Raw genomic sequence first — 22,758 nt, forward strand, 5'->3', positions numbered from 1 at the left:
ACATTACTATATGTATTGTTGTTCGTGTTTTACTGTCTTGTATACATTTTTGAATACTGCTTTCAAATATTAGTTGAACATTAGTTTCTTGACGGCCTTTTGGACACTGAGATGCCCCTAGCATTTGCCTAGCTCGCCCTATGGACCACACAAGTCTGTACAAATACCGCGATAATAGTCTTAAAGTGTAGTACTAGGATTAATCGAGATCAAATCGAATCGAACCCTGTTAATCGTAACAGGAGAAATCGTAGCACCAGACGTGAGACAACACACACCCCTACTATTGTTATAATTTAACGTAAAAATGGTTCTATAGTCCAATTGGTAAATGGGGTTATACTTGTATAGCGCTTTTCTACCTCCAAGGTACTCAAAGCGCTTTACACTACATTGCCATCTACCTACTGGTGACACAGCACCAGGAGCAATGCGGGGTTCAGTATCTTGCTCAAGGATACTTAGGCAAGTTCATCAGGGTGGAGAATCGAACCCACAACCTCTGGGTTGGGGGACAACTACTCCACCACTGAGCCACGCCATCCCCAATTGTGTTGGAATATGTAAATTAATGCCATTCAAATACTGTATACAACACGTATTTAAAAAAAAAAAAAAAAAAAAAAAAAAAAGAGAGACGAGCTTTGAAAAATATGTCAGTCAGCAATGAAGAAAATATTTAATAGTAATAGAAGTATAGAAGTACAGAAGAAGGTCCAGTAATTCTATAGTTAATCAGATTGTAAAATATTACAATACACAACCCTAAAAAAGACATCATCCCTGAAACTATTCAGATAAAGTTTGGAAATTGTACAAACAACAACATAGGAAAGGGCAGAATCAAAGTATTTCAAATGCCAACATTCAGACGTAAAATAGCGAAAAGCAGTCAGACCTGGAACAACCTCAACAGATAGAGAAGTAGCCCGATTCAGTCAAATAAATAGCTGTATATATCAAATATATACGTTTTTATCATGTCCTAGCCTCCTGTTCAGTTTATTCAGAAGAAGCCTGTATGTATTAGGTTTTATTTATATTGTTGTTCCATTTCTGGCCACTACACGAAGACAAACACATTTTGAAATAACTTAAATATGACTAAGACTAATAAGCATTTTCGTCCAAAAGACCAAGACGAAAATGAAAAGGGCTGCCAAAAAACAGCATTGTATGCTACATCACGTGCAGCATCGCAGCACCACGCTGTGACGCTCCACGCTCCCTCCCCTCCCAGGACGGAGGTATTTCCTCTTCTATTTGTCTGATCAATGAGTGCGTCTTTTGTACACATGGTGATACTCAGAAAGTTCGGTTGGCGTAGTATGAATGCTGAACCTTTTCAACAAGTTTTGATCCGAAGTAAGCTCTCCGAACGGACCCTGGTCCTCTTGGTCTAATGTGAAAGCACCCTAAATGTCCCTTGCGAGTGAATCTTTTACAGCAAACTGCTCAGGAAAAACATTCCTCCATAGTGTGAGTTTTGGTGTGTTTTGCTAGGTCTCCCTTCCGGGTGAATCTTTTACCACAAACTGAGCAGAGAAAAGGTTTTTCTCCAGTGTGTGTATGCATATGTGACGTTAATTCTTGCTTCGAACAAAGTTGTTTATCGCAGAGTGAGCAGTCAAAAGGCTTCTCTCCGGTGTGTGTTCTTGTGTGTATTTTTAAATGCGCCTTCTGGGTGAATCTTTTACCACAGAGTAAGCAGGCAAAAGGTTTCTCTCCAGTATGTGTACGCGTGTGTGATGTTAACTCTCGTTTCCGGCAAAATCTTTTACCACAACACGTGCAGACAAAAGGCTTCTCTCCAGTGTGTGTATACATATGTCTTGTTAAATCTTGCTTTGTATAAAATTGTTTATCGCAAAGTGAGCAGTTAAAAGGCTTCTCTCCAGTGTGTGATCTTGTGTGTGCTTTTAAACTCCCCTTTTGGGTGAATCTTTTACCACAAACTGAGCAGACAAAGGGCTTTTCGCCAGTGTGTGTTTGAGTGTGTGTTGTTAACGCTTGCTTCCCCAAAAATCTCTTACCACAACATGTGCAGACAAAAGGCTCCTCTCCAGTGTGTGTTCTTGTGTGTTTTGTTAATTCGGGCTTCGTACGAAATCGTCTATCGCAAAGTGAGCAGTCAAAAGGCTTCTCTCCAGTGTGCGTTCTGATATGTATTTTTAAATTCCCATTTTGGGTGAATCTTTTACCACAAACTGAGCAGGCAAAAGGCTTTTCTCCAGTGTGTGTTTGCGTGTGTGTTGTTAACGCTTGCTTGTGAAAAAATCTTTTACCACAAAATGTGCAGACAAAAGGTTTCTCTCCAGTGTGTGTCGCTATGTGTTTGTTTAAATTTCCTTTCTCCGTGAAACTTTTATCACAAAGTGAGCAGAAGTGTCTTGTTAACTGATTCTTCCGAGAAATTTGATCAAAAGGCTCCACTCGAGTGTGTTTTCTTGTGTGTCTTGTTAATTCTGGCTTCGTACAAAATCGTTTATCGCAAAGTGAGCACTCAAAAGGCTTTTCTCCAGTGTGTGTTCTAATGTGCATTTTTAAATTCCCCTTTTGGGTGAATCTATTACCACAAACTAAGCAGGCAAACGGCTTTTCTCCAGTGTGTGTATAGGTGTGTGACGTTAATGCTTGCTTCCGAGAAAACCTTTTACCACAACATGTGCAGGCAAAAGGCTTCTCTTCAATGTGTGTTCTTCTGTGTTTGATTAAATTTAACTTGGTTGTCAATCTTTTATCGCAAAGTGAGCAGGCAAAAGGTTTCTCACCCACGTACTTTTTGGCTTCTCTTTCCAGTGATGACTTGCTTGAGAATTTTGAAACATTTTGGTCAAAGTCAACATCCTCCTCATCAGGGTTAAAGTCAGAGGAGTGTGATGTTACATCGTCCATGTCCGAGAGCAGTGCTACGAGGCCATCCGGTTGTGGTCGTCCCTCGGCTTTTGCTGCAAGGTGTTGAAATGAGCGGTCGCTCAGAGGTTTCGCTGCTTTGTTCTCCTCGCTTAGACCTTCATCTTCTTCACTCTTCACAATGACAGTCATTGGAAACTTGGGGATTTCATCTTGCTGTTCTTTTTCTTTAATACCAGGGGTCACTGGTTCCACCTCCTGTTTGATACTTGGAATCTCGGACTCCTCCTCCAGTTTGACATCGGCGGGGTCATGCTTCTGAGAGTGAAGATCTTGCACTGTGATGTCTGCGAGACACAGGATGAAAAAAAATTCACGAGATTTGCCAGAGTTGACATCCAATTGTGTGGCGTCCAATCATCCTTATGTTGTCCTTTAACATTAATCTATCACTTGGCAGTGAATTAACGAACGTTATAAATGTTAATAAAAACAATTACTTAAAAAAAAAATATATATATATATATATACAGTATGTATATATATATGAGCTCTAAAAATACTTCATAATTAGGGAAGTAAAAAAAAGTATCTCAGTAAGTAATGGAAAAATGAATTAATCAGATTGGATTAATGTTTTTTTACGGCTGTCAAACGGTTAAAATTTTTAATCGAGTTAATTATAGCTTGAAAATTAATTAATCATAATTAATCGCAATTAATCGCAATTCAAACCATCTATAAAATATGCCATATTTTTCTGTAAATTATTGTTGGAATGGAAAGGTAAGACACAAGATGGATATATACATGCAACATACAGTACATAAGGACTGTATTTGTTTATCATAACAATAAATTAACAAGATGGCATTAACATTATTAACATTCTGTTAAAGCGATCATTGGATAGAAAGACTTGTTAGTACAAGTTATAGAACTTTTATATTAAAACCCCTCTTAATGTTTTCGTTTTAATAAAATTTGTAAAATTTTCAATCAAAAAATAAACTAGTAGCCCGCCATTGTTGATGTCAATAATTACTTACACAATGCTCATGGGTGCTGAAGCCTATAAAATCAGTCGCACCCAAGTGCCAGCAGAGGGCGGCAAAACTCCATAAAACACAATTAACAAGTGAGCGTTTCACTGTACCTTCATTTAAATCTGTCTGAGCGGGACATCTGCGTTAATTGCGTCAAATATTTTAACGTGATTAATTAAAAAAATTAACACCCGTTAAAGCGATCATTTTGACAGCTCTAGTTTTTTTTTAACTGTCCTTTTGTGCTGGTTAGACACAGAGAATAGGAATCTGAGTATCCTTATGGTCTGAACAGTTTTAATGTATCAGATGGCAGTTTGATATACAGGTAGTCCTTGGTTTTTGTTCCTGCGCTGACTATGTAACCTGGATTTCCACGCAAGTCGGAATTAAACCTTTAAATACCTCAAAACTAGAGCTGTTCCAACTAGTTGACGTTGTCGATGACGCAACTGCGTCAACGAGCACATCATCCCGTCGGCTGTTAATGAAGGGTTAACGTCTCAAAATCTCTGTAGTCTGTGCACAGTGTTACCGGCATCCCCAAGTTTATATTCCATTCTTTTGCCCTAATTAATGCTATTAGCATTTGACCTCATTGTTAATTTGTGATTTATCATTTTTATTTATGTGTTTATTTGTACTTTAAACAAGAATTTAAGTGCTCCAAAATGTTTTTGTAAATTAATAAGCGTCAACAAAAATTTAATTGCTAGATTAGTTAAAAATATTTTTTTTTAAATATTAGACGAGTCGACTAATTGTTAAAAAAGTCTGCTGACTAATCAGGAGAAAAATAGTCGTTTGGGACAGCCATACTCAAAACATCCTCTAATTTAAAAATAACTAAACATAACCAAACAAATAACCAAAAACATGTATTATACTTCACGGATGCCTGCGTCTTGTTGTTTTTTGTTTGGTGATGCATGCTTTTATTTTGGTGCAGGAAGCGTAGAACAGAAAGCAAACGCATGTACAGACGCACCTGCCCACCCCACACACGCACACACAGAGCAGCCGTGACAGCCTGTGTGCAAATTTGTTGCCTGTGAAGCATCCAGCGGCAACGGCCGTATATAATCCCGTTTGTACTGTTTATTGTGTGTTGTCAATTGTGGGAGAATGCTTGGAGCGGGTTGATGTGATTGTTTTTGATGATGTGCGGATGTTAACTGATACATACTAATCGTTTGTTATTGCTGTATCAGCAGCTCCTCGTAAAAGCAAATTTGAATTGCTGTTATTGAAGCCGAGACTGATTTAATGTCATTTTATTTTACTTTCATTCTGAAAGTGTTGATGTCATTAGCAGCTGAATAAAGTATGCAAACCACACGGACGTCTGACATCGTCATTTCGGAGCTTAGCTCGCTGTCTAGCTAGGACTTAGCTCCAACATCTTGGCGAGCACAGTACAATGACGAATAATCCATGTTTTGGGACTTTTTTAAATTTAATTTAAGGGTATTCGAGGTATTAAAAGGTTGCACGGAAATGCAGGTTACACTGCCAACACGGGACGGAACTCGTTCATAAACCGTGGACTACCAGTATATGGTGGAAAACACGGACAAGGTTCGTAAACCGGGGACTACCAGTATATGGCGGAAAACACAGACAAGACTGAAAAAGCAGTTTCTGCTCTTGCACTCCTCTTTAAATGACATTGCAGTATTTTAAGCCAAAACAACTGTCGTGTTTGATAGAACAATATGTCGATATGCTGCCATAGCAGATTCTTGGCGCATTAAGCCTCAAACTATATTTAATTTGTCCGTTTTACCCTGAAAACCCCCGTTTACAGACGTCGCGCAACCACTTTTGTTTCAACCTAGCCATAAAAATAAGTTCAGTAATTATATCTATTATTCGAAATGTCTGTCATTTTTAACTTACAATCATTAATTGATGTCTAATATTAGTTAAAAAAAAAAAAACGACTTTAAAATATTATTCACTTGCATATTTTAAACTATTAAACAAATTACGTCACATTGAAAAAATTGGCGTCTGTAAAAAAGTCACGGCTATCTACCTCAGAACTATCGATTAATTGTATATTTTTTGTTACTGTTGCATTTTCCCCGACATGTTAGATAATAAATAATCCATCCAAACAATAAAAATTTTAAAATAACGTTTAAAAGGGTAACTATATGAAAAAGAAAATCTTAACCACTCCTTGTTGTCTGCGATTTCTGCATTGCGACCCCTGTTATATCACCATGTTTCACCCATAAAATAAAAAAAAATAAAAACCAGCTGTGGCCATTCACAGCTGTGTCTTGACACCCGGTGGTACATGCTACATGGAGTTTTTGGATCAAAACAAGGTAAGTATGCGATAATATCTTGTTAAAATCGTGGCGTCTTTAATTCTGCTCTCGCCTCTAGTTTGGGTTTTGCTGTTTAAAAAAAATTCTTTTTTTTGAAAATGCCCTCCAGTTCAAAATTTTTCTTCCCCCAGAAAAGTGAGATTTTAAGCTTTCCAATGATGTCTCACGCATGCATATAAGACACTATTGAAATTTGGCCAAATTGGGGGTCTCAGAGCGGAACTTCAAGTTTCAAATTTTTCGTCATGAATGGGACACGCCGCATCTATTTTACAGCTGGGTCTCCCTACAAAAAAATATCCAGACGAAGGGGAGGCCTCGCAGCAGGAGCCCTGCCTTATAGAAAAGTGTGGGAACCAGCTACTTAAAATCAAGGGGCGACCGGCTCTATGGCCACGTTCCGACTCTCCCCGAAAACCTGAACGAATGTGCTTTTGGTCCAAGTCAACATCCTCCTCATCAGTGTTAAAGTCAGAAGAGTGTGATGTTACGTCGTCGCTGTCCGAGAGCGGTGCTAAGACGCTGTCAGGCTGCAATCATCCCTCACCTTTTGCTGTCTGGTGTTGAAACGAGCAATCGCTCGAAGGTTTCCCTGCTCCGCTCTCTTCGCTTGCACCTTCATCTTCTTCACTCTTCACAATGACAGTCATTGGAAACTTGGAGATTTCAGCTTCCTGTTCTTCTTCAATGCTGGGGGTCTGTGGCTTCATCTCCCGTTTGATGTGCAGCATCTCTAACTCAAACTCCTGTACAACACAGGGGGTTGTCGTGCTTCTCCGGGTGAAGAGCTGCTTCAGTGATGTCTGCGGGGACACAAAATTCTTTTAAAAGTCATCTGATTTGTTAGTGTTTGTTCATTCTGAGCTGACCCTACCTTTTTAAATACTTTGGACATCAATGGCAGCCAAACACAAGCATTTCTTAAATTGGTTGTTATCTGTTAGGCCCCAAATACATCAGATGCATCATCGTTCCGATTCCAATAAAAAAAGCGCCGGAGCCAATCCGTTCCCATTATATCCTATTGTTCAACGTATACCGGCCGCGTCAGAGCTCCGGGTCGACTGCGGACCATCTCCGGCGTCCCGCAGCCCGCCGGATGGTATAGGCTATTTCCTATTTTTGACAGACACACATTCAACAAAATGGGCGGAGCCGGGCCTGACGTCAACAGCCCAGTTGCTTATTCACGGTTTAAACACCAGCGAACATGGACGAAGAACGTTCCATCATGGATCTGGAAAGTCACAAAGTGATTTAGGATGCAGCAGATCGTTATTATAAGGTCAGCATTAAAAAGGAAGCTGCAAGATGTCCTATTATGCATGTTTTTCTGGCAATGATATCAAACACACGACGTCCTGACGTTGTTTTTTATTAACACACGGCGCTAACAACACTTCCTCAACCTGTGGCTCTCGGTAGACTCTTTCTCACTCCCGCATCACATGAACAAAACAACATCACCGTAGCGTGCACTTCAGGGTGCGTCGGAAAACATCCAATCAGAATATAACACATGAAACGCCATAGCAGAAGCTATGGGGATGGACGGGGAGTTTTTATGCAAGTTATGTAATTTAAAAAAGTATTTCCATTTTACAGAATGGTCGGGTGTCACAAACAAAACGTCATCAGTCGATGGGGTAGGCTACAGAACTAGATGGACAAAAAGCGCGGGAAAAAAAAAAAGCAGCCTATCTGGAAACGGTTCCACTGCAGAAATTCTCGTGCCCGGTGCACACACAATGTTGGTTTGTATACAGAGTCAAGGGGGAAAAGTAACAAAGAGAAAAGCGAGACGCCTGCAAGTTTCGACCTGGTGCAAGACGTTTCTCTTTTCTCTTTCCTACATTTTACTTGACTTTTCATAGAAAAAACAAACAGTTTGCGCTGGGCACAGGAATCTGCAGTGATGAGACACCAATACCAAGTACTGTTTTTTATTTCGTGCAGTATATAATTCGCTATCCATTTTATAAATATTATAGATTATTTAACAATTGTTTATAACAGCTCTATGAGATGTTATGCGCCATAAATTTTAAATGTGCAAAAAGATATAAGCCCACTGATACAACCAAGGGCATAATAGTACCCCCGCAGCCCCCCCCCCCCCCCCCCCCCCAACATACACACGTAGCCCTGATCTCAACATGATGCAGTTAATCTGGAATTAAGAGGGAGACACAACTAAAATACCAATGTGCAAGGACAAAATGTGCTCTCTCTGCTTTTCTGATGAGTACAGACTAGCTGCACACTCAGACTTTGCAACGCTCTCAGAACATTTTTCAATTGAAATGCCTTAAAACTAATGCTGGACAACTGAAAGACAAGGAGCAACAAACTATCTCTCTGCCCCTCTTGCTCTAAAAAATAACTTGCACACAAAAGCGCGACCAAAGCGCGACCCTTTGTGCCTGCCTGTCTCATACACAATTTATTTTCCAGTCTTTTAAAAAGGAGTAAATCTCTCTCTCATTAACCGGCAGCATCCGTCGTAATGTGCGTGCGCCTGTTAACGGTACCCGCATGGCAGACGTGTCTTGAATTTTGTTCTGCTACGAGCGGCTGCCGTAAAGTTATGAGGGAAAATCATCATTTATGAATCGTAATCGTATCGTCACGTGTCAAATCCCGACGCATGTAATAATAACTCACAAGGGGACGGAGTTGGCAGACTGCAGCCGTGCGCAAAAGCCGGTGTTCGGCCATTCCTTACTACGCGGCAAAACGTGTGTAGGACGTTTCTGACTGAGCATTGTGTAGAATGCTCATCACGCTTGCTCAAGCATCCGCACGCATGCACATATCGGTTAGAAGCGGCGAGTACTCACTCTTTTTGTTTTTATTTAATTTTTTAGAACCTTTTCATTGCCTCAAAAATACTTTTTGCATGTATTACCCTCTTAGACTTTTAACCAATGTGTTTTTTTGTGTTAGTTTTGAAGCAGTTGACCACATGAGTCACGTAGCTTATTTAAACCGTCCTTATTTTATATAACTACATTTAGGTATTTTCGTAAGGCATTTTTTAAAATATGTTCTGCCTGTATGCATCAAAACAAAAGAAGTTTAGCGCGCACGGTAGTACTTTTTGTGTCAAATTCGACTAATGTAGGACGTTTCGGCGATGTAGAGATCTTGGCAGAACACCGGTGTGATTTGCCTGTTTTTGACGTACTGCGTGGCACGCAGTCAACACAGAGCCGGTGTTCTGACAAATTTTGCAACCCATCAAAAATTGCTACGTTGCAGTTTTGCGCATGCGCGTAATGTTAAAAATGGCCGCGAATGCAGCGATTCCAAAGTAAACACTACAAACTTTCTTTAAAGAAAGGAATATTTACGTAAGTTTGATCATGTAAAGACATGTACAAAAGTTCTCAAACACATCCTACCATGTTAGCTGCACACAGCAACCTCACCCCGTGCTCTCACTGTTAACGACTTCGCCGTGTCGTAAAGTATTCATTTACGCCATTTTCGTGTTGCACATGTATGTTTATGATGTTCTAGTTTAGTTAGCACCTTTGGATAACATTGACAGTCCAATTGAATGTAAAAGAGGGCTTTTTCAGCGCCACAAAAGCTTTGGGAGCAAAATTTTATAAGGAAGCAAAGTTTGACAGAACACCGGACCGGACCCGGAACGATGATGCATCTAGTGTATTTGGGCCCTTAGACTCGGCTTTATTTGGATTGTGGTCCACAAACACTTGAACATTCGTTAATCCTTCCCTTGTAGTTACAGTCATTTATATTTAAAGGAACTATGAAATGCAACATCTGGTGACTGGTGAAAACACACGATATTTTTGACACAAATGCAAACAAAAAAGTGACAGAAAAGGTAGAATAAGTAAAGTAGAACAAAATTCGTCTTCCTTTTTCAACGGCCTTGAGAAGCGTCTTGGTCAAGATTGTGTGCCCACCCTTTAAAAAAAAAAGAATGATCACGCAAAAGCACCGAATTATGTCGTGTCTTGGCTAGCGAGCTAAGCTAAACTTAGGCTAAGCTAAATGAGCCTGAGAAGCTTACTCATAAAGCCAAACGACTTACACCAAGCTTTAAATTGTGACGTTTTAGTCCCAAGCGCTTACTTACTTATCCGATGAGAATGCTTTGAAGGAGCGCGTTACGTACACGAAAGAAATACAAGTCTGCGTGGGTAAACAGACGTTGCGTCAAGTGAACCGGAAGTGGATACGTTTAGACACTGGAATTTCAGAAGATAATTTTTTTTAAATTAACATATTAAAATAGACAGATGAAAAATAAACAATAAAAACAAAAAACAAAACAAACAGTTATGCCACGATGTACAAACATTCCAAACATTGCACATCAGAGGAAAAAAAAAACAATAATACTGTAATCATTCCATGCAATTATATATAAAAAAAGTTTTTCACAAATCTTGTTTTTTCTTCTTTCAGATTTCTTGATTTTTTTTCAAACAGATTTATGTAGCACACTGTCTTGTTAAGAAAGTGAGGGGAAAAAGGTAACAGCTTGCTAAATTTATATTTGTGGAGGTAAAATTTTGAATAAAACCAGTAGATTAATGATAAGAATATTCTCATTCTTGAGTTTTTTTTTACAGAAACAAAAAATGACATTTTCCTATTGGAGTTTGAAGTACACATGTACATTCCTGTTGATGAATTTGCTAAATTATTTCCAAAATTTATTGGAAAAGGAGCAGGTCCAAAAAAGGTGCTGAACTGTTTCTGGATGATTTCCACAGAACGAACAGTTTGTATCAATGTCCCGCTTGAATTTTTTCATGTAGTGGTTAGCAGGATAGAATCGATGGGTAATTGTGAAAGAGACTTCTTTGACCTTATTTGTTAACAGAAACATGTTGGGGATAGTCCATACCTTAGACCTGGAATTTCAGTGTAACAGGATTAATCAGCGAACACCCCTATGTAACTAGCCACCAAATATATATGCGATATGATAAACCTATCCGAAACAGTAAATAGCTCTCGATAACTCAATTTTGAAGCCTAAGAACTTTGTCCGTAAAGCTATATGTAAAGTTTGGTCTTTATCCAACTTGCTGTACTGGTACCACTGCACTTCTTCCATCAAGGAACATAACAATTGACTCGCTTCATTTTTCAAGCATTGAATCTTGTCGGGCTCGTTTAGTTCCGATTTTTCTCGCTAGCCATGAGCCCGAATAACTCTAACTGTACAAAAGAAGAAAAATAACAGAAGAACTTCTGTACATCGACGCAAAGAGAATGAACGGCCCACAGAGAAAGTACTTATTTTTGGTCATCCAAAAAACCTAAATATAAGCAGTTGTAATACATACTGTAGGCTATATTTCTTTTATCACATATTTGTATTTTTTTTAAACAGTATACATACATTAAAGCAACACTAAGTAACAAAACGCTTTCATAGCATTTGTGATCATATGTCGACTGACAACTAGTTGAATGACAATGCTTTTATACCTTGAAGGGGTCTGTATCGCTTTCACCGGCACTAATTAACTTTGAGGAGGGTGGCAGGAACTCTGCCACAACCTGCCTGGATTCATTACCGGATTAGTATTCATCCTTAGCACAGCCGCTGAAAGAGAAATGTCGTTTAATCCATCTGCAGGGACCAGGAGATCATCATTTCACGACACTGTGTGGCATTGCACTGGTCTTCATGGGAAACGGAGTCTTCCTTTTAGCAAAACACTAACGTTTTTGTCCACCGGCATCGCTAAAATCGACCAAAACTGAAAAGTTACCTAGTGTTGCTTTAATACAATGCTACTAAATTACTTCAAAACAGATATATAAGCTCTAAAATAGTTTTCAATAGAAGAAGTAAAAGTAAGTCATTCAGTGGAAAACAAAAATATGTAACAATAGGAATAAAAAGGTCAAGCAATTCTATAGTTCATCAGATAGGATAATATATCATTACGCAATACAATACAAACCACCGAAATGCAAAGAAAAGTGCTTTTGGGACAGTTATAGCTATAACAAAGACGAAAACAATAGGTCTTACACACGCATTGCACTTGCTGTAACACGATTGTCACAAAGCATGAGAATCTGATTTTCATTCAAAATATTACTACTTTAATCTTATTTTAAGATAACGTATACATAATATGCAACAAACAAGCAAACAAAGACCTGCAAAATCATTGCAACGACTTTTTTCAAAAGAGGCTCAAAGGAAATGGAATTAGGACATTGTAATGCTTTTTCCACTGTAAATAAGTGATAGAAATCTGAATAACACACTGCAATTGAAAGGTTTTTCCCCAGTGTGGCTTCTTACGGGAGATTCTAAATGTCCCTTGCGAGTGAATCTTCTACCGCAAAATGCTCAGGAAATAGATTTCTGTGAGTTTTTGTGTGGTTTGTTAGGTCTCCCTTCCGGGTGAATCTTCTACCACAAACTGAGCAGGGAAAAGGCTTTTCTCCAGTGTGTGTACGCGTGTGTGATGTTAACTCTTGCTTCGTACAAAATCGTTTATCGCAAAGTAAGCAGTCAAAAGGCTTCTCTCCAGTGTGTATTCTAAAGTGTATATTCAAATTTCCCTTTTGGGTGAATCTTTTATCACAAACTGAGCATGCAAAAGGTTTTTCTCCAGTGTGTGTATGCATGTGTGATGTTAACTCTTGCTTTCGAAAAAATCTTTTACCACAACATTTGCAGACAAATGGCTTCTCTCCTGTGTGTCTTCTTGTGTGTTTGTTTAAATTTCCCTTCTGGTTGAATTTTTTATCACAAAGTGAGCAGGAGAAAAGTTTTTCTCTAGTGCCTGTATGCCCGAGTCCTGTTACCGCTTGCTTAGTACAAAATCTTTTCTCGCAGAGTGAGCAGTCAAAAGGTTTCTCACTCACGTAATCTTTGTTATCTCTTTTCAATGATGACTTGTTTGAGAATTTTGAAACATTTTGGTCAAAGTCAACATCCTCCTCATCAGTGTCAAAGTCAGAAGAGAGTGATGTTACGTCGTCGCTGTCCGAAAGATGTGCTAAAAGGCCGTCCGGTTGCAATCGTCCCTCACTTTCTGCTGTCAGGTGTTGAAATAAGCAGTCGCTCAGAGGTTTCACTGCTCTGCTCTCTTCGCTTGGACCTTCATCTTCTTCACTCTTCACAATGACAATCGTTGGAAAGTTTGGGATTTCATGTTGCTGTTCTTTTTCTTTCATCCAGAGGGTCTCTGGCTCCGCCTCCTCTTTGATATACGGCATCTCCCACTCTGACGAACCCGCCCGATTGTGCATCTCAGGGTGAAGATCTTGTACAGGAAGGGGTAACGGAGGGACAGACAGGAAAAGAAGCAGGCGGAAGAGGAGAAGAACAAACAACAACATGAAATACATTATTACATGCCTATGCTACATATTAACAGTGGTGTTATTTTAGCTAAATATATTTACCCGTGGACTCCATGTGGGAGGGGGGGGGCCTTAACCGCGGAGAAAGAGGAGGGAAGGTAAAAGGGGACATGATTTAGGCAGTTTGGAGCGTACATAATTCTGGCAATGTGAGGGTGGGAACCGCGTATTATGTAAACCACCTCTCAGTGTGGTATGTTGACATTCTTTTCTAGGCTACCTGATCACTAATCCGGGCACCGACAATCTCCCTGAGTGTGTCAATTTGCACCCAGTCATCAGTGGACCCACTCAGACGTGTGGTAGTACAGCAGAAATTAACCCCTACACAGCCCTCAGGGAAGGGATGAGGGGACGTGCCACCAGCCCCCACGCTCACCCACTTGGACCCCGCCCCCACTGCCTCAACCCCTCAACCGATACAGCAAACAACATGATCCCCACGGCCCACTAGGCCTGGGGCAGGAAAGGACTCTGAGGGGGAAACATCACGCCGGGGCACAAGGAGGGTGCCCCGACTAGAAAAGACAGAAGAAGGCGGGAGCAAGAGAACACCAAGAGACCGGAGACCCGACTCCCGCACCCCAATAACAGACAGCCCAGAAGAAGAGGAACCCTCGCCTTGCCTTATAGACCCTACCCACCTACGTCACAAAACCACGTGCTCGCTGTATGGTTCCGCCCACTTGTCCGTCATTTTGTCTCTGTATTAGTATTGGTTTCAATTGATCGAGGAATTTAAAATGCATTTCATGGAAGACCCGGTGCTTTCTGATGCCGTAAACTCACTGGATGTGTTGCATAAAAGGCGTTATGTGGAAAAGCTTCGTTCTATACAGTCGCCAGATCCATATTTGATGCCTAAATCGATGATTTTTGACCGGCTGCCTTCGCCGTCTCTGCCTGACCCTGATATTTACAACTATCTTGTCCACACAAAATCAGCCTATTCTCACGAAAGTTTGAAAAACTTTAAGAGCTTGGAGGCTTATAAATGCTACGTTGCTGGTTGGGTGAAAAAGGTCCTCGTACACAAAAATTCGGCAGGAATCTTGTGCTCGGAAGGTGAGTTACGAAATTTTCAATTCAAAATCTTTTGTTCTTGCTAACATCCACTGTCAAGTCTAATGTATTTCATGTCGTTTGTCAATGGAGTTAAGGCTTTTAATGTTTATATGGTTTAGCGATAGCACTCTCAATACATACATACGTGTATGTTGTCGGCGATTAGCCTAGCAATGATCTTAATTGTGGTTATTTGTCAGCCCAAAACCTTCTAAGTATATCTTAAATGCATCTTACCGGATATAAAATGACTACTACATAGTCTGTGGTGATTTTTTGGTACCCAGTTTTCACGTCGAATTGCAGCCGTCCATTTCGCTTTCCACTTTGGATCCCTCGGAATACGGTAAACTTCAAGTCTCTCCTTCCATCTTCTCTGTTAATGCAACCAACAGCCACACACGCCTTCACCATTTTGATTATTAATGTTAAGGAGCAGAAAAACACGCCGTAAATAGGAGGAATGTACGTAGCCGTAACAGGGAAACATGATGTGTTGACGGACAAGTGGGCGGCACCAGTCAGGAGGAAGGAGTTGTGACGTCACGTGGGTAGGGTCTATAGAAAAGTGTGCGACTCAACTACCACTCGCTTTCTGTTGTTGCCAGGTCTGACCGGCAGCCACTACCCAGCACCGTGATAGGGTCGTGTGGGGAGAGTACTGCAGTGTATGCATTAAAATAGCCCGAGAGCAGCACTAAAAGGCCTTCCGATTCCAGTTGACCCTCACCTTTTGATGTCAGGTGTTCAAATAAGCTGTCGCTAGGACCTTCTTCTTCTTCTTCACTCTTCACAATGACAGTTACCGGAAAGTTGGAGATTTCATCTTCCTGTTTTTCTTCCATGCTGGAGGTCACTGGCTCTGCCTCCTGTTTGATATACGGCATCTCCGACTCCTGTATAACATAGGGGGGATCGTGCGTCTCCGGGTGAAGATCTTCTTCAGTCATGTCTGCGGGGAAACAAGATGAAAAAAAATCAAGTGATTCGCCAACGTTCGTTCATTCTCTGCCAACCTTTCCACTTTAAATTGATTGGACATCAGTGGCAGCCAAACACAGGCATATCTTAAATTGGTCGTTATCTGTTAGGGTCAGCTTTAATTGGATTTTGGTCAACAAACCTAGTGACACGAATGGCCGGCCGCGTTTACTTCACTTGAACATTAGTTAATCCTACCTTTGTAGGAGAGGTAAACCGATTATCAGTGCCGGTATTTGGAAATTTGACGTATTTCGGTGTTGGTAATTTTTTAATCCGACCGGCCGATATGAAAAAATCAAATTTAAAACTGGGTTATTTCGGCTAAGATGCAAATGAGTCTCTCTCTCCTGCACTAGTATTCACCCCGTTCTCTGATTGGTTAAATTGTGAATGGAATTACACTTTACTGCGCCTTTCCACCTTTAAGGCACCAGGAGCAATGTGGGTTTAGTATCTCGATCAAGGATACTGAGACGAGGTCATCAGGGCAGAGAATCGAACCCAGACCCTCTGGAACGACTACTCTACCACTAAACCTTATTTCATTTACTGTGAAAAAATTCAAGGAGCTATTATCCAAGTTTTTATTTAACATTCCAAAAGGTGCTGCTGAGCCTGATAACTCCCTGTATTTTTGTAGTATCGTGTTTTCTGTGGAAATTTTTTCAGAGAGCTCTATACAGTATTTAACCTTTTATTCAACTTTATATGAGATGTTTCTGAGTCTATGAAATTCAGGTACTTCTGGAACTTTTTTTTTTTTTTCAGTGATTCAATAAACATGATTTAGGCATTTCAATGAAGTTCAGGGTTTGCATTATCGGCTCCAATAATCGGCATCGGTCCTAAAAAAAAACATATTGGTCGATCTCTACTTTGTAGTAACAATCATTTTTATTTAAATGTGCAATGACATGCAACATCAAGTGACTACGAAATAATAACACACAATATTTTTACATAAATCTAAAGTGACAGAAAAGGTATAATAATGAAAGTAGAACACAATTCGTCTTCCTTGTACAGCCGCCTTGAGAATCTTCGATTATAATCAAATGTACTCATGGCCAAGGTGGCAAGCCCCCCACCCTTCAAAAAACAAAACATACAAATCGGAACTGGCGTCACGCCAAAGCAACGAAATGGGTACAGTGTTTTGGCTAGCGAGCTAAGCTAAACTCAGGCTAAGCTAAATGAGCCTGGGTTAGGTAGCTTAACCATAAAGTCAAACGACTTCCATTTAGCTTTAAATTGGGATGTTTTAGTCCACTAAAACGCTTACTTTGGTACATATCTGATGAAAATGCTTTTCAGGAGCGCATTTGGTTTGAAGGATACCCAAAAAGAACTGCAAGTCGACGCAGGTACACGAACGTTGCGTCAAGTGAACCGGAAGTAGAAATTTCCAGGGGCTGGAATTTCAGTGTAACAGGTTGAAGCGGCGACCATCACTACGTAACTGGCCACCAAATATTTATTCGACACAATAAACATATCCGAAACTGAGTATAAACTCTGGATAACTCAATTTTGAAGCCTAAGAACGCTGTCCGTAAATCTATACATTGGAAGTTTGGTCTTTAGCCAACTTGCTATATTGCTTCCGGTGCACTTCTTCCATCAAGGAACGTACAATGAACTTTCTTCACATCGACGCCGTGAGAAGGAACGAACAGGAGAGACCACTGTTGGAAGACAAAAAAAAAAAAAAAAAAAAAAAAAAACTCGATTCAAAGCCGGTTGTTTCACTTGATTTTCACAAGCAATCAGGCCTACTGACAGGATTTTTCACTCTTGAAGGGACTAGATCAATGTTTTTCAACCTTTTTTGAGTCACGGCACGTTTTTACATTGGAAAAAATCTCGCGGCACACCACGAACCAAAAAATTTTCCAAAATTATTTTCTGTACAGTATATTTAATTATAAAATAATTTCTCAGTAGGTGTACTTACTCAGTGTGAAACTTGAGCCTGTTCAGGTGAACACAAAGTCGATATCCTTATTCTTCAACAGCTCTCAGTCTTTCTCTGTTTTTATTTTTTTTTGTATAGCAGTTAGGCTTGAAAAAGCTCAGAATTATCAGACGGGGACTTGAGCAATGTCTTTAACCACAAGAGGGCCGATCATCTCGCAGACAATGGCTTTGCAGGAAGGTAGTTTTAATGTCTCTGTCACGGTTTGGACTTTTTGGATTTAGCAACAAGTTCAGTAACAAGGTAACTGGCTTTAAGGGCTTTCTCATTTACCTTTGTAGTTCTTATCAAAAAAGTTGCATTTTTCTCTGTGTTTTCAAGAAGGCTAACAAAGTAGTCCATCGACTTGTTTTGAAGCGATGGGTGTTTCGTTTAAAGATGACGTTTCAACTTGCTTGGCACCATGGTGCTGTTGGATAGCTGCTCGTGTAGCGTTCAAGAACTGCTCGGATTTCTAGCCATTAGCCACCTTGCTGTCCTCAACAATGTGTTGGCATAAAACACAGGGGGAGGAGTGACGGTCGTCACATATGAACAAAATGGAAAGGATACTTTCGAGTATAACGACACATGACGAGACTAACCAAATGGTGTGCAGTAGACGTGCTGAGGTCCACATTTTCGCAGACTGCAAGGTCGCTAATGGCTAGAAATCCGAGCAGTTCTTGAACGCAACACAAGAAATACCTCGCTCATCTGCTCGTGACCAAGAACTTTCATATGGCGGGAAACACTCAGGTGACTTGAAGTTCCGCTCTGAGACCCCACATTTGGGCAACTTTCAAAATTGTCCGATATGCATGTGTGATACATCATTGGAAAGCTTAAAATCTCAATTTTCTGAGGGAAGAAAATTTTTGAACAGTAGGGCATTTTTAAAAAAAATGTTTTTTAAACAGCAAAACCCTATCTGGAGGTGAGAGCACGAAGAACAGAATTACAGACGCCATGACTTTAACGAGATTTTATCGTGTCTCTACCTTGTTTCGATCCAAAAACTCCATGTCGCATGTATCACTGAGTGTCAAGACACAGCTGTGAATGGCCACAGCTGGATTTTTGGGGGATTTTATGGGTGAAACACGGTAATATAACAAGGGTCGCGATGCAGAAATCGCAGACATCAATGAGTGGTCGAGATTTTCTTTTCCATATATTTACCCTTTTAAATGTTTGTTTTTTCAATAATTCTTTGTTTAGATCGATTATTTATCATCTAACACAGCGGCGAAAATGCGACAGTAACAAAAAAAATACAATTAAGCGATAGTTATGGGGCAGATATCCGTGACTTTTTTACAGACGCCATAAATATTGGCACGGAAGGAGGGCATGCTGTCGAGGATGACACTCAGACTCTTAACCAGAGTTGAGGGAGAGTAAATTGATGGGCATAGGGAAGTTATTGTAATTAGTGAGCTAGTGGGGACTAGAAGAACTTCTGATTTTGAGTTGAGGGGGTTTGAGTCGAGCCATGAATTCATGTCCTGTAAAAAGAAGGTGAGAGAGGAAGGGGAAGGGGAGGAGGATGGTGTTCCATCAGGGGCATTACCAAGGGGAGCAGAGGTGGGCAGTGCCCACCCATGGACATGCTCTGCCCAGCCAAAGAGAACTGGATGTAGTACTAACGGCAGTCGGGGCACCGCGTATGGTATCCTATTCATATACTGTAGTACGGATGTGTTCAAAGTTTTAACCTTTGCGTTGTTACCTCCTCTTTCATCTTAAAAAAAAAAAAAAAATCAAATGTTGGTTTTGTTCCTAGGGGACGCTACACACATTTACACATATTTTGATATATTTTATTTTTTTTACATTTTATCAGTTTTCACCAGTGTTCACCTGGCTGTTGAGTTTGGTGAGTTTTGAAGCATTCTGAGGGTGTCAAAGTAGGGCTCAGAGTGTCGGCGGGACAAAGAATGACTGCTACGGAACGCTACATAGTGTATTTGGAATTTGTCTTTACACGGTATCAAAGATTGCGCCTGTCTTGACCTGCCTGCGGATTTTGGGGCATTTTGAAGCATTCTAAGGGGGTCAAATTGAGCTCAAAGGGGCTGCGGAACAACTATAATAATAATAATAATAAAACCGAGGAACCACAATAGGTTACCTAAAAAAACATTGTCACCTGCATGTCCATACTGTTCAGTTATGGATGTGTTCTAAGTCAAATAAATCAACTTTTATTTGTTTAGACCAAATCACAACAACAGTTATCTCAAGGAGAAAACAAAACATGTTTTAAGGTGCAGTAGCCCTACGCTGGATTTCGACCTACTTGAGCATTGTAGCTTTTTTTTTTCCGCCCCCCCCAGGTAGGACTAATGCCCACCCACACCCGGCATCCTGGTAACACCACTGTGTTCCATTCAAACATACAGAAGTAAAATAGACAAAAAAGCAGAAAGCAGGAAGTAAGTTCTGGAAAAATCTCAACAGAAAGAGATATAATGCAATTTATTCAATTTTTTTAAAACCCAGAATATTGGATATTTGTGTGGGAGAAAAAAGGTTGTGCAAAATCATTTCAACAACTTTTTCAAAAGAGGCTCAAGAGAAACTGAATAAGGAAATTGAAATGCTTTTTCCACTGTAAATGCATGGCAAAATTCTGAAAATTTGAATAGGGAAACTGAAATGCTTTTTCCATTGTAAATGCATGGCAAAATTCAGAAAATTTGGCTACACACTGCAATTGAAATGGGTTTCCGCTGTGTGGATTCTTTTGTGCAATTCGAAATGTACCTTTCAAGTGAATCGTTTACCATGTGTAGAGAACAGCCTTTCCTCCAGTGTGTGTACGCGTGTGTGATGTTAACTGTTGTTTTCGACAATATCTTTTACCACATTTGCAGGCATAAGGCTTTTCTCCAGTGTGTGTCTGTTTATGTGTTTTTAAATGAGCCATCTGAGAAAATCTTTTATCGCAAAGCATGCAGGCAAAAGGTTTTTCTCCAGTGTGTGTACGCTTATGTCTATTTAAATGAATCTTCTGAGAAAACCTTTTCTCGCAAAGCGTGCAGGCAAAAGGCTTTTCTCCAGTGTGTGTACGTTCATGTCTATTTAAATGAATCTTCTGAGAAAATCTTTTATCGCAATGTGCGCAGGCAAAAGGCTTCTCTCCAGTGTGTGTTCTTGCGTGGGCCGTTAAAAAAATCTCAACGATGAATTTTTTACCACAAAATGTGCAGACAAAACGCTTTTCTCCGGTGTGTTTTTGCGTGTGTCTTGTTAACATTTTTTTCTGGGAAAATCTTTTTTCACAAAATGAGCAGGTGAAAGGTTTCCCATCTACACACTCTTTGGTCTGTCTTGTCAATGATGACTTGTTCAAGGATTTCGAAGCATTTTGGTCCTCTTCATTCGTGTCAGTGTCAGAGGAGTGTGATGTTATGTCGTCGCTGTCCGAGAGTGGAGGTAAGAGGCCATCCGGTTGCGATCGCCCCTCACCTTTTGGTTTTAGGTGATGAAATGAGCTGTCGCTCGAAAGAGTCGATGCTCCGCTCTCTTCGCTTGGACCTTCATCATCTTCACTCTTCACAACAACAGTCATTGGACACTTAGTGATTTCATCTTCCTGTTCTTCATCTTTCATGTAGGGGATCTCTGACTCCGCCTCCTGTTTTATGTACGGCATCTCCAATTTGTCCTTCTATACAACGTTGGTGGGATTATGCATTTCAGGGTGAAGATCTTCAGTGACATCTAAAAAAAAAAAAAAAATAATGAGATTTGATTACGTTCGTTCTTTCCCCACCATTACTGCTACTTCATATGGATTGGACATCAATGGCAGCCAAACACAGGCATTTTTTAAAATTGGTTTTTACCTGTTAGCAGTGTAGTTGCTATGGTCTCTTGGGGCTCCAAGCAAGAAATCCATAGGGACACCCCCACCACTCGTGCACACTGCAAAAAAAAATTTCTGCTCAATAATGCATAATCAATCAGTAAACAATGCACAAGGCCACAACAAAAGACAAATAAGTTTGGCCGACAATATATTAATAAAACATTCTAATAGAAATACATTCAATAGTGTAAAAAAGAAATGTCAAATAAAATAAACTTACACACCTAAAATAACATACTAAAGTTTGACTTTCACAAAATACGCAGGTAAAATGACAGCTTTAAATGCAGGTTGCTACGGCAGATGAGGGGCTAGCTACTGCGATGTCATTTGAAATGGCCAATTCTTGTCGTTTCTGTGGAATACATTTTGGGAGCCCCTTTATTGGCAGGGGCCCCAAGCGACTGCCTGGCTTGCCTGCCCGCTAGCCCTGCCTCTGCCTGTTAGGCTCACCTTTATTTGGATTTTGGTCAACAAACCTGGTGACACAATGGCCGCGTGGACGCTGTTTTAGTACTGCAGCCTTGCGTCACTTAAAAATTAGTTAATCCTATCTTTGCGGTAATAGTAATTTTTATTTAAATGTGCTATGAAATGCTAGAACAAGTGACTTTGAAATAATAGCACACCTATTTTAAATACAAATCCATACTACAAATGTGAAAGAAAAGGCTTAAAAATCAAAGTATAACACAATTCGTCTTCCTTTGTGAGCCGCCTTGAGAAGGGTATAATAATTAAATGCACTCATGGCGAAGATGGCGAGCACCCCAACCCCATTAAAAAACAAATAAATCATAATATCAGGAAAAAATACAAATCAGATCTAGCGTCACGCGAAAGCAACAAAATACGTGTCTTGGCTAGGGAGCTAAGCTAAACTTAGGCTAAGCTAAATGAGCCTGGGAAGCGTAAACATAAAGTCAAACGACTTCAACTGAGCTTTAAATTGGGACGTTTGAAGTCCACTAAGCGCTTACTTACTTATCCGATGAGAATGCTCTGAAGGAGCGCGTTTGGTTTGAAGGGTACTGTAAGTGGTGTCAGGTCCACAAACGTTGCGTCAAGTGAACCGGAAGTCGAAACATTCTGGTTCAGGCGCTGGAATTTCAGTGTAATAGGTTGAAGCGGACGTAACTGGCCCACAAATATTCATTTAACGTGATACACATATCCGAAACTGAGTTTTCCGAGATTAGGATATGTTTATCATATTTATGGAATTTTTGGAGTCCAGTAATGTGACGTAGTGACGGTTCC

General features: G+C 40.2%; 2 protein-coding genes and 1 long non-coding RNA gene across 5 annotated transcripts; all 3 read right to left on the reverse strand.

Moving 5' to 3' along the window:
• Positions 1–667: 667 nt before the first annotated feature.
• LOC130913230 (gastrula zinc finger protein XlCGF57.1-like) lies at positions 668–10,452 on the reverse strand. Of its 3 annotated transcripts, none has more exons than XM_057831683.1 (4): positions 10,350–10,400; positions 7,113–7,354; positions 6,786–7,041; positions 671–3,200 (listed from the first exon to the last, which is right to left on the reverse strand). In XM_057831683.1, exons 2-4 carry the CDS (start codon positions 7,131–7,133, stop codon positions 1,456–1,458), a joined length of 2,022 nt encoding a protein of 673 aa, XP_057687666.1. In that variant the 5' UTR covers positions 7,134–7,354; positions 10,350–10,400; the 3' UTR covers positions 671–1,455. The 3 variants fall into 3 exon arrangements, with proteins under 3 accessions (XP_057687676.1, XP_057687666.1, XP_057687659.1); XM_057831676.1 differs by having other exon boundaries at positions 7,113–7,475; positions 10,350–10,389; XM_057831693.1 differs by lacking the exon at positions 7,113–7,354 and having other exon boundaries at positions 668–3,200; positions 10,350–10,452.
• Positions 10,453–12,293: 1,841 nt separating this feature from the next.
• On the reverse strand, positions 12,294–17,090 carry LOC130913272 (zinc finger protein 771-like). Its single transcript, XM_057831743.1, has 3 exons — positions 16,950–17,090; positions 15,414–15,635; positions 12,294–13,518 (listed from the first exon to the last, which is right to left on the reverse strand). The coding sequence occupies exons 1-3, from the start codon at positions 16,957–16,959 to the stop codon at positions 12,557–12,559; spliced, it is 1,194 nt and encodes a 397-aa protein (XP_057687726.1). The 5' UTR covers positions 16,960–17,090; the 3' UTR covers positions 12,294–12,556.
• Positions 17,091–21,280: 4,190 nt separating this feature from the next.
• LOC130913283 (uncharacterized) lies at positions 21,281–22,578 on the reverse strand. The gene is made up of 3 exons (XR_009062747.1): positions 22,483–22,578; positions 21,476–21,554; positions 21,281–21,350 (listed from the first exon to the last, which is right to left on the reverse strand). It is a non-coding gene; the product is annotated as an uncharacterized LOC130913283 (long non-coding RNA).
• Between the last annotated feature and the right edge of the window lie 180 nt (positions 22,579–22,758).

This window comes from Corythoichthys intestinalis, chromosome 1 (assembly GCF_030265065.1).
Source record: "Corythoichthys intestinalis isolate RoL2023-P3 chromosome 1, ASM3026506v1, whole genome shotgun sequence".
Classification (NCBI taxonomy): Eukaryota; Metazoa; Chordata; class Actinopteri; order Syngnathiformes; family Syngnathidae; genus Corythoichthys; species Corythoichthys intestinalis.